The sequence below is a fragment of the Aythya fuligula genome, chromosome 13, assembly GCF_009819795.1.
Source record: "Aythya fuligula isolate bAytFul2 chromosome 13, bAytFul2.pri, whole genome shotgun sequence".
In the NCBI taxonomy this organism is placed as follows: domain Eukaryota; kingdom Metazoa; phylum Chordata; class Aves; order Anseriformes; family Anatidae; genus Aythya; species Aythya fuligula.
Window position 1 is genome coordinate 13,845,831 of NC_045571.1, and position 12,681 is coordinate 13,858,511.

The following is a 12,681-nucleotide window of genomic DNA, read 5'->3' on the forward strand; positions in this document are numbered from 1 at the left end:
CACTTCGTAATTATGATTTAAACCATAACACGGAGGATGAATAGCAATTTTGGTGTTATATTAAAAAAAAAAAAAAAAAAAAAGCTTTGTCAATGATCTCAGGCTTTCCTTTAATAGAGGAGTGCAAACTGCAAAAGAGGAAAAGAGGAAGGAAGAGCCTCTCTCCTCTTCATGTATTGCCATGACAACTAGCTCTGTCATGGTAATAATCCTCCCTAAGGCTGTGCCCAAGAAGAACAATCACCTCAAAGTGTTTAATCCCATGTGATGTCAGTGATAAATGCTGATTACAATACTTATTCAGCAACTCTAAATTGTCACCCGCAGCTGTTGCCATGTCTTGAATTAATTTTTCATTGCAGCCCCAAACAAAAGTCTTCCTCAATTCTACCCAATGCATCTTGGAGGCTCTTTTCAAACAAATAAGAGACCTGATATAATGCGACATGGTAAGATTACCAATTTGCAACGAGAAGAGCTAGAACAAGGCACACTGTAATTTCACCACATAGATGAAAAGACAGTCAAAAAGCTGATTTTGTGAGTACTGCAGGTCACATAGACATGAATCTGGCTCAGGTCACCAGACAAGTTGTATCTGCTGCACACAACAAGATGTGAAAACACTCTGAGGAAGAACAGCCTACTGCAGGTTTTTCTGAGCACAGGAACACACAGCCAGAACATTTATACCCCTGTAGGCCACAAAGACTAAAAAAATACGAGCATCTTCAAATACAATTTTAAATTAAGAGAAATATAGAAACCCAGTTGCATTGTTTCTTCAGTCTCCATTGAAAGAGGTACACAGGTGGGCTGAGAAAATTCACCCCAGCCCAGCTGGAAACTGAGCACAACAGAATAAATTCACCCGACTTGACACAGGTTCTAGTCAAAACCAGCACTGGAATTTTGCCTGTACTCCCAGAAACTTAAACACCCAAATTTCTGTAACAAAGTTACAGAGAGAAGCAAGCTGTAATGTAAAAAGGTATCTAATTAATCTTACTTTACCTGTAGAAGTATTTTACTATTAGAAATCTTGATGAACAAACTGGTTATTATGGATTTATGGGATTATGCATTTATTCATTAAAAAAAGCACACCAAACTTAAATAATGTTTATGATTAGAAGGCACCATTTAAAAATGTGTCCCATCTACAAGGCAATTAGTTCATTTTAAAAATATAACTAAGGTTGCAAAAAATATTTGAGATTCTATAGAAGAACATAAAAGTGGGTTACAAAACCAGTACAACTTGCAAAGGGCACAGAGAAGGAAAAGGTCCAGAAATACTTAGCCAAAGGATTTTGCATGGCAGTTAAAACATTTCTGATCACTGATTCAATGATCTGTAATTTTAATAGAAACAACATGCTTACAAATTTGGAAGTGCAAGATTCAGAGGCACTAGGAGTGCACCTTCATGTCATACCAAAACAATCCATTTAACTAACAAAATGAGAATTAAAAACGAACTACAGATTTAAGCACAAGATTATTAAAAGGGAAACAGCTATCACATTACATGCATCCTCAAAATGTGTGAGCTCAGCTTCACCAAATCTCACATCAGAAGAAAGGTTTAATGGCCTTTGTCAATTTTATGGTCAATTTACGATAAAATCTGTAATTTTCAACATCAACATTCTACTGTATGGGGAGATTAACTGCACACTGTTGTACTGTACAAATTTAAAAAAACACAGATCTTATTTTTCTTTAATATGGTAAAAAGACTTTTTAATTAGATTTAAATATTCTTTAGCATAAGATGCCTGTGATTTTTTAGAACACTTTTTCATACTGAATGCAGCAATCTGCTATGAAGCAAAGCTTCACTGAAATGAGTTTCCCACAAAACCTACCTATTTTTGTAAAATAAGCCTAGTATTTCTGTAATTAATCAGGAAACCCCAGAACAGGAAACCAGTTAACAACCACTTCACTACAGGCTGTACTGTGTGCTGTCATACTGGGGGATGCCTTCACGGACACATTCAGCAAACTTCCTGGAGAAGAAAAATTCCCTAAGAGGCAAACTAAATCTCCTTTCTAGTCTGAGCTTCCCTCCCACAGCAGTCACTAAAGGCTTTCACAACAATTATTTGTTATCAGCATGATATGTGTGCTTATTTTACAGTAGACTAAATACTTCAGCTAAAATTTATAAAGGCACAAGACACCCATGTGGCCAGTACCAATAGCTGCATTTGTGCATAATAAAATAGGGATATTTGGGACGGAAAATGGTGAGGTAACTTGGGCAGCAGTTTTCCTTCTGCCCTGCCACTACCATCTAACATTATACATCTGGCCCAGCACATCTCGGACAAGATAACCCAACCCAACCCAAACAGAGCACCAGGAGCTGCCACGAGCTGGACAAGGCAGACTCGTCCTGGTTCACCTCCAGCCCGCAGCCCAGCTAACAGCACGGGTCTGGTGGCACCTCCCTCGCACCGAGCATGACGACGCTTCCCGTTCTGATTAGGTTTCCAATATGCCCTGAAGAGCCCGCTGCTATAAATAAAGCTTTATTTCTATTTCTATCCTTGCGCCGAGTTAATGCTCTTGGCCACTGCCAAGACTGTCAGAGGACCCACACAGTTGCTGTTCTTAGCAAGCCTCATTAGGACCTGAACCGGCTCCGTCCCTTTACCTAGCAAGGTTGAGGGCTCCCATCGCATCGTCTTTCACGGTGTCTTTCACCCGACCAGACGCTGCCCCGCTCTCTTTTCCTCTCCTGTGCCAAACCAGAAGGGAGAGCAGAATATGCTGACTTTCACAGCAATCCTTCTGGTTCTTATGATTTACTGACTCATCATGTAAACCAAGCAACCAAACAAAAAAAAACCCAGGGTAAGCCTTTCAAACTAAAGTTAGAGGATCTCTTCAATGTTAAGCATCGTTGTCAATCTACACGTTTTCACAAATGTTTAAATCAGGTGCCAAGAGGCCAACAAGCAATGCATAAAACAGAACGAATTTGAACTTCCCACTAAACATCTCTGATTTTATAGCAGACTGTGTCATATTTGCAAAATGTCATTTTTGTACTGCATTAGCTCTTTTCTCAAGCAGTAACTCTTTGCCTAGCTGCTAGTAATCCCTTTCTGTAACACTCCTCAGATCCTATTTCTTTTAACCTTTTTTTCCAAAGCAGGAAGAAGTTAGGATTCAAGGCTGAGATTTCCACGTATTTTCCTTTAAGCTGATTTCCACCTATTAATTACCACAGGTTAAGATAAACAGATGCAAGACCATGCATTAGTCAGTTTGAAAAACTGGATACCGTCTTTACAGCATTACTCCTGGGCAGCAGGATGCACCGCACCCTCTCACGAACTGGTGGACAACCAGGCTTTTAATGATGAACGGAACAGCCCCCTCCCTACACACTCTTTTCCCCGTTTTCCCCTTTTTCTCTGTTTTCCCTGGTGCTCCTCACGTCCCACCTTCAGGCTGCGGGGGCCGACGGGCTCCACCAGCGGCACGCGTGCCGCCCAGCAGGCACCTTCTGACGGACCAGCTGGGAAGCAGATGGTTCTCCTGTTTTGTCTGGGCACTCACCAGATGGGAAGCATGCAGATCTTCCGAAAACAGTGCACGCCGTCTCTCAGCTTCAGCAGGCCAGAAGAGCTTCCTGTTGTCCTACCCTTTTTCTAGTTTCTATTTGCAGCCTTTCATTTTAGACGTATTCCCTACGTGGGATATCTATTTTATTACCTTTATGTGCTTTCTCCCCCCCAGCATTTGTCCTGTGGTGTTAAAGTCTATTTCTGCACCTAATTCTCTACTACAATCTGTTTTTCTTCCCAATGCTCAAGGCATCTTAGGATGATTTGTTCAGCTCATCAAAAGTACTGCTCCCACTGGAAAACTGCTTGACACAAGCATTTATAGTATACAAATTAGCAGCTCTACAAACAAATACTTGAGATATATTTGCAAGAAAGTAAGTTTGCAATTATCCTTAAAATATCCATACTTAGATTAAGAACTGGAAACATCCAAAAAAAAATCCACATAATTAAAAAAAACCTACTTCTTACTAGGAAATCTACAAAGATATGGCTGAAGCAATCTCAAAAAGATGTTACGTGCTTTTTCAGCCTAGGGCATGCTCAGCAAGGCACCAGGAAGATTGTTAGTTAATTTGTGGGTTGATCTCTGTACACATTTCCCTAAGGGAAGCACACAATCTAAACCAAACTTGAACGTAGTAAGAGCACAGGCCAAATTATCAAAATTTGTTCTTAAATGAATTGGCAGCCATCTGCAAAAACTTTCTCTAGCCAGAGAAGCTATCCCATTGTCCACAAGCAGAATCAGCTGAGTACAATGCTTGGTCCAAAAGCTAGCGATACCTATTGTGAACCAGCCTCCTATGGGGAGTCTCCCTAATTCCTCCTCTCTCTCATATTCTGTTACTTTAACCTTGCTCACACCACTCAGACCAGAGTTATGCTTCTCTCTGCTTAATGGGGAAAGCAACTTCCAGCACAAGGCTTAAAGAGGACGAAGAGATGTCACCTCTTTGAGAAGCCATCATAGAGTTGGTAGGAGCGCTGCCTATACCATGTACACAGAGGACTTCTATAGGGTTGAGTAGCTACATTCACCCCCCTTTTCTGGAAAAGAGACCAGGCTTCACAGCTTGGGGTTCTTTACAAGTAAGGTATGTTATTACTCACCACTTGAAAGTAATGAAACTGAGTCATAGCAGGTACTCTATTCTCAATTACTCAGTGGCTTTCTGCATCCCTCATTTTCTCCTTTGCCACTCTCTTTTCCCCACAGTTCTTCCTCGCCTTCCCAAAGTAAAGTGAAAAGGCTTTGCGTTCAGCATGATTTCACCTTTTTTTTTTTTTTTTTTAAATAGGAAGGTACTCTTTCACCAATCACCAATCTCTTTTGATACGATTTGTACAAAAAGGCACGCCAAAGAGGATGCTTCCCCAGCTCACGTATTCCCAACTCTCTGCAAAGGTTTAATGCAACTCAGATCACTTCTGTGCTCTATGTGGTATTAGTTATTAATCTCTTTATTGCATTGTGCTTACCAAGCTCATTTGCACAATGACCTCTCTTTAGAGCTGACACTTCCTACATAAGGCATACACAAAGCTTACAGTCCCAGCTGTACTCCTTAGCAAATGGCCATGCATTGCTGCTGTTTCCTTGCTGTCTAGAAGCAGAGTCCTCCTTAGACACAGGTACAGGGAGGCCACGGATTTGGAAAGTTCGGAATGCTCATTATGTTTCTCAGTGAAAGAGCAAGGCACTAAAATGCCTCAATAAAATTCTCCAACAGAACACACTGTAGGTGCATTTTAGATGTAAAGAGAATATTTCTGCACAAAGTTTCTGTGGGTTGGCAGCCACAAACTCTGTCTGCCAACTGCAAGACAAACAAAAAATGCTTTCATCCACTCTGAGTGATTTCTTTTAAAGAGCTATTAAATAATGACTTTAAAGCTGCTGAAATAAACTATGACTGAAAATCTCTTGTGGACATCCACAAGTGTAGCAGAAATCAATATTTACCTATTACTGCATTGTGGAAATTTCAATATCCTAATATCCTGATACACTATCCTAAAACAAAAGTAATTTATATAATAAATATACCCTTACATCATTTTATGTGGGTTCACTATGAAATTTAAGTGTTACATGACATAGGTTATATGCTTATATATAGGTGTATGCAAACGTGCCAGAATGAGACAGGTTTAACAGCCACAGAAGGAACAAAAAGGTAAAATGGTGACATTTTATACATGGTGCAGAAGATTATCTATACTCACTCTTTGGTACAGATAATTTTATTTCTTTACTAGCACTTTGCATATAAATTCAAAAATAAATGAAATAAAAATAAATTTAAAATGTTATATTTTTAATATAATTCAAATAAAATTCAAATATTAAATAAATTCAAAAATTATTTTTAATGTGTTTTGTCCCTCATGCTGACTAGCTTAACAGCTGTCAGAGCAGTCCCGCTGCGAACCCACACAGAGCAGTTGAGTTCCTCCTATACTTCTCCAGCCCAGGAGCCAGCAAAAGGACAGACAGACGTCAGCCAAACCTGGTGTATTCCCCCAGCTATGGAGGTTGCCTTAAATTGACTCCTCTTCGTACACCTGCACAGCCACTGTGAAAAGTAACTTCAGGACAAACTTCTGTCCTCTTTTCCTCTCTCACATCTATTTTATGATTTCTTTCTTTTATATTGCACTACCCTTAACACTGGAAATTAGCTAACTTCTCTTATCCCCTACTTCCCCCTTTCCTGAGTAGCTTGGTTTCTTTTGCTTGCTCAAAGCATTTTCTTGTAAATGCTTTTGTCCTCTTATTTGCTGGCTGCCAATTGTTTAATTCACGCAGCCAAAACAATGCCAGAACACAGCCTAGCACGACAAGTCACAACTAACTTGAGACAAATCCTGTGAAAACAATTTTGAGCTTTCTTTAGATGAAAGGATAATAGCTCCTTTACATGAAAGCAGTGAAAACTACTGCTTTTGCCTTTTACACTTGATGAATTTCTTATAGCAGCTTAAGAACCCATTCCAACACTCTCTCTGCTTCAGAAGAAGGGAGACTACGCTGGCATTTACCTCTAAGAGACCAACCTCCAGACCCATACAGCACTCACATACAGCATGCACCAGCTCAGTGCTATCAGATGCTGCCAGGTCAACAGCGAGAACACGGCGGCACAAAATGCAAAAGGAACTAAACTGTAAATTTTCTTAAAACTGCGTGCTTAACCTAAGCAATTAAAAAATAAAAGTACTGAGGCATTTCACTACAAGGAAGGTAAGCTAAAAATGACCAATGGGTGAAAAAAAAACAACACAAAACCCACAAGCAGGGTAAAAGGGCATGAGAGAACAATCAAGATACTATGGGTTTGCTTAATTCATTACCTAGTGACAGAAAACCTTTCAGAGAAAGCTGAATGTAAGGTGACACTTGCTGGTCTGGCCTTGAGACTGCTGTCCTAGGCTTTGAACGTCCAGAACTCAACTTACGTATCATTGATCAGCGCTGTTCCACCAAACTGTTTCTTTACACAATTATCTTGAGAAAACTAAAACGAGGGTAAACATTCAATTTCACAGAACACATTTATTCATTCATGTTCTTTTAGTATACAGATCTCTATAGAATTTCTATACTCTTGTAGCCAACCCCCCTCTGATTTGGGAGGATTTTAACACTAAAAAACATTAAAACTCTTGCTCAGAGAAGGCTATTCAAAAGCCACAGCAGTATCTTTTCTCCCTTCCAGGATTCGGGTCGGTGCATTTAAACAGCAGAGGGTGTCAGTGAATTAAGAGCCAGCTAAATACTCATAAAACAGTACTTTAGAAGTTCCCTGTGAATTATGAAGACAGAAAACAGAGGAAAGGAAGAGGCATTCTGAACACTATCAATGGTAACGATTTTTGTCAAAGGCAACTATAACTGTGGACTCCTTCACCTGCAAGGCAGAAGTTTAAAACTGACCAGAAAATGAAAATATTTTAAAAGAAATCAAAGGTCAAGCATCTAGAGCAGCGTTCCTTATGAGCAAATGCTTGTGTCCATTTATGAACATGGCTGTGAACAGTGGATTGCGGAGGCATTAGGCATGGCAGCTACTGATTCTCCTTCAAATGAAAACACATCGAGCAACATGTGGTCTTCTTCCACGAATCCTACACCGCTAGCAAGTTAATCACTTACATCTAAAACAGTTTTAATTATTGGACAGGCATGTGCAAATGTATCAAAAGCATATCATCAATTAAGAACTACCTGGCTGTAAGCTGCATAATTAGAAGCTAAATAGTTCCAATTCATTTGTGGTTGACAGGAATTTGTCGTCCCTGGTTTGTTTTTAAGGCATCCCAAGTCATCTGGTAAGTCATATTCAGAGAAGTCGTTAGAATTGCATGCTCAGAATTTTATTTGTCAGGATATCCTTTCACAATGGGGCTGCTAGCATCTTTGATTATTTAATCATATTTACATAAAGATAGCAGAATTCAGTACTTCTATAATTATGACTATCCCAGAATATTTCTTCCATTTTCCTCACTTTTCTGCTTAACTGTCTTATTGCTTTTAAGAACTGAGAATCAATAATATTATATCAGTAATTTAAATACTCCTATCGATTTTCTTATTTTAAAAGACAAGCGTATAAATAAAAAGCAGTCCTTGATTCCAATCATGTTTTTAGGCTGTATACAGTTAGGGACAGTAAAAATGACTGAATCTCTGGGCTTCCACCATTACAGCTGTGATCCTTGCAAGTCATTATTTGTTCAATACTTTCATCTCAGTTGAAGCATGGAATCCAAATGTATCTTTTGTAATGTTAATGCATGAAAAAACAAATGGGAAATCAGGAAATGGAATATTGTGAATAAGAAATTTCCCAAAATATGTTGTATAGGCATATAGTTTTGAGACTTTTTTTTTTCTTTATGTATAAGCATAATAAGATGAAGCACAGGAGAACCTTAAAGGCCTTCTCCAAAGCCATGAGGAGTTTGAGAACACAAGAAGCTGAACTCAGATCTACCAAATGCCACTTTAATGCCCCAGTCACCAGGCCGCCTTTGCTCCACAGATGGAAAACACGTGAGCCATCTGTACAAACACTACCAAGTAAGACAACTGAATACTGAAGATGCTTTTTACTGTACCACCCTCCATGCTATCAGGAACTTGACAAAGGCAGATTCTTCATCTTACAGTTTCCCAGAAAAATTATGAAGACCACCTCTAGTCAAAACCACTCTGTAAAACTGAAAGGCTTTTGAAGAGCCAAATGTGAATGTTAGTTCTTCCTCTCTTCCAGCCAGAAGCTCTGGTGCAGAGATCAAATCATCAGTTGTCTGATGAGGCTACTGGGTCCCAAAGTGTTTTCTCTACACACCACTTCTCTAGTACCTCCATAGCTGTTGCTATGAACTTGTGCACTAAAGTCACATTTTATTAGATGTCTATTACCTGGAGACCAGACAAAAATGCACATGTTCCTCAATACTTGCTTGAGCAACTAATTTTCCTTATTAGTTATCTATTTAGACTTCTTTTAATGTAAATTCTGTATATAGGTGTTTGGTAAAGGAGCTGCATTCCAGGAAAAACGGACAAAGGTAGACAGTAGACAATCACTTAAGCAGAGCAGAACAAACAATTGGATTGACTGAAGCTGTTGCTTTAGTCGACAACTGACCAAACTGGGCTTGGCCATGTAGGCAATGGGAATTGTGCCTGCAGCTAGATTTGTCGAAAAGGCCAAAGAAAAAAGGCTCTTTAGTTTTGTCCCATGTCATGCAACAGGTTTCCCAAAAAGACTGTGTAGGCCTTGGAAGGGAAAATTTACATATAGCATTTTAATATACAAAGTGCATGTTTTGAAGCACCTTCACTACAATGACTCGAAATACAAGTGGAAATCCTAGCAACTGTGTATCCAAGCTCTGGCAAAAGTAAAGACACATCCCCTGTCACTGATGCTACGAAAGATGAGATCTTTGTATTTCAGTGAAAATGAAGGTTAAACAATAAAATAAATGCAGACTACAACAACTTAAAAATGTATTTTAAAAATTCTGCTTACCCATACCACTCAAAACCCCTCACTTACTGGATAACCTACGAAGTAATTCACTATCCCCCACTTCTTCAGTCTTTATGAGCCTCAGCAGTGCTTATGGTATTAGAATCTGAGCAAAAATATCTTCTTTGTCCCTGATGGGTGACAACAGCCAGCGTGGATCACAAGAACGGAGAAACAATCTGCCATTTACATGCTGCTGTTTCATAGTGTATAATCACAATTCATATGTAATGGAAGTTGCCTGTTCATGCATCACTGATTGCAACGTTCAATAGCTTCTGGTTGTAGAAGCAAATTTTGCTTTTTGTCACCTTCTTAAAGGAAATAAGACTGGACAGGTGTGAAGGGCAGAAAAATATTGCAAGGGAGTTGTAGAATTGATACAGCAAGCATGATTTGGCGCGCAGATTCTTAATTACAACTGATACTCAAAGAAAAAGAAACACCTTTTCCTTATCTCAATACCAGCTTGAATTGCAAGACAACGATTCTCTTTAACCTTACCACATAGATAAGGAAGTTAGTGGCACCCTGGGATTCTACATTTTCAAGGACTAAAGTAACTAATCATAGAATCATAGAATATCCTGAGTTGGAAGGGACCCTTAAGGATCATCAAGTCCAACTCTCGACACCGCACGGGTCTACCCAAAAGTTCAGACCATGTGCCTAAGTTCACAGTCCAATCTCTTCTTAAATTCAGACAGGCAATCAGTACCAATCAGCTGAAAATCAAACCAGTATCAAAAGGCTGGTAGCAGAAAGCAGAGGCAGGGAACAAGGACCTGGCAGTGTCTTGTACTAAAGACCTACAAAAGGAACCTACACAAAAGATAACTTCACAAAAGGTGTATATGTATATATACATAGATATGCATGTATATATACACATACATATATATACACACACATACCAGAAGGAGACGTGGTTTCTCAGCAAGATGCTGCCCACTTATATTTAGTGGCCTTAAACATGAGATTCCCAACCAGAAGTTCAAAGGCAAAGGACTGAATGTACTTGCAGCACTGTATTTGTTTGCAGAGATGTTTGATCTGCAGATTAAGACAGCAAAGTACGTAATTGTCCACAGCCCAGCAGAGTCTGGCTGTTAGAATTCTGGCTAGCAGGTATTTTGGAATTGAGAAGGTCCCCGCTCAGCCATCTGACCTTACAGAAGCAAAATGTTATGTCCTTCTCCCCACATCTCCAAACCTGACAAACAGCAGCGTGGGACAGAACAAGGTTCCTCATGCTGTCTTTTTTTTTTTTTTTTTTTTAAACAGATCTTCCCCAAACAGCTGCTCTATCACTTAGTTACTGCTCACAACTCTGCCAAACAGCAGCAAATACAGTGGCAATTATCTCACAAATTCCACTGTTAAACACTGGATTGTGAGGATGATTTCTAAACATTATTTGCTTTCTCCAGATAGTGAAGGAGAAGTTAGGAACAGAACTGTACACTCACAGACAGCATTGCTTCAGTTCAGATTAGCAATGAGCTCATCTTCCAACACGTAAGTGGTAGAAATCCATTCTATATAAACTGAAGTTTAGATTCTGGTTCAGTGACTTTTGTTGCCTCGGGAAAAAAACCTCAAGGTCTATCCTTTCTAGGATCTAGTGAGGGGTTTTTGTTTTTTCAACACAATGTGCACATTAGCACATGTGTGTAGTTAAAGAGAGAAGAAGCTGACTGGTTCATGGAACATTTCACCTCTTTTTTTTGGGGACTAAATCTAGGCCATGACAGCTGTCAGCAAACATGGGTGCCCTCTGCCAGAGAAAAACGTGGGATCTACAGTATAAGAGCATCCAATGCGCAAAAGGAAATTCTGCAGTTCTAGCAGCGAGGATAAGGATCAAATAGACATGGCCTGTGCAGGTGAGAGGTGCTATCTTTTGGCAGGCTGTTATCTTTCTCAAACATTAGATTGTCTTAATTTCAAAAGAGAGAAAAAAATATTTCTGATACAGAACACAGTGAAGAAGAAAGACTGCCAGAAATGAATTGAGCATTCAGGACCTTTTGCCAGCGCTCTTCTTTATGTAATTACACAGATGCACTGAAAACAATTAAGTGGTAGGCTGCCGCAGTAGTTTTTTTGTACATAGTCCAGGTTAGTTTAGATCAAATTAAATCAAAATCCATGATTCTGTGTCCTTACTTTTTTAAAGAAAATATTGATCTTTTACAATGGCTCACCCACAGAGCTGATGTGTGCAGCTGTGCCATGAAATTACGCTTGGGACATACATCATGCGTGCACAACACACATTGCAGAGAGTACGAATTACCAGGGGTCTTCTGCACAAATAGGCACATAAATGCACTGGAGGACAAACGTAAGGCAGAGTTTCCTTGGGTCTCAAGACAAAAGTTTTAAAAAAAAAAAGTTATTATCAAATCTTTGATTCGGAAGCGATGCCACATCCTGTCCCTTTCCCTCTGCAGTCACAGGGCGCCTCGCCGGGACCCAACCAAAGCCCTGCGGGGGCTGCAGGCCTGACCGCCCCCGGGAGCGCAGCCCGGACACAAAGCCCCGGCGGCCCCAGGCTCCGCTCCCCGGCCCCGAAAGGGACTTGGAGGGGGGGGGGGAACCCGGTGGCGGCGGCTGCCCGTGCCCTCACCCCCCCCACACCCATCCGCAGCCGCCCTTCCCCTCCCGGCCGCTCTCACCCATCTGCTCCCGCAGCCCCTTCAAGGAGGAGGAGGAGGAGGAGGAAGAGCAGGAGGGGGGGGGCGCCGCCGCCGCTCCACCACCACCACCACCGCCGCCCTCCGCCATCTTCAGCGCCGGGACTCGCGGCTCCGCCGGCCGGGCAGGAGGGGGCCGCCACAGCGCAATGCGCAGGCTCCGCACCGCCCGGCAGCGCCGCCGCGGGGCTGGGCTGGGCTGGGCTGGGACGGGCCGGGCAGGGCTGCTCCGAGCCGCCACGCCGCCCGGCGCCGGCCCCTCGCACCTCCGGCCGCTCGGGCAGGGCGGTGCTTGCCTGCCGGGGGCGTAGCGAGCCGAAATGGACGGCGAGGCCCGGCGAGAAA

At 41.3% G+C, this 12,681-nt stretch overlaps 1 protein-coding gene across 2 annotated transcripts in view; it reads right to left on the minus strand.

The window, feature by feature from the left end:
• MAP7D3 (MAP7 domain containing 3) overlaps positions 1-12,469 on the minus strand; it is a 45,743-nt gene extending 33,274 nt beyond the window's left edge. For both annotated transcript variants that reach the window (XM_032196529.1, XM_032196528.1), the window contains exon 1: positions 12,319-12,469. In XM_032196529.1, coding sequence (XP_032052420.1) covers positions 12,319-12,427 — 109 coding nt within the window. In that variant the 5' untranslated portion in view covers positions 12,428-12,469. The remainder of the gene's footprint in view (positions 1-12,318) is intronic.
• Between the last annotated feature and the right edge of the window lie 212 nt (positions 12,470-12,681).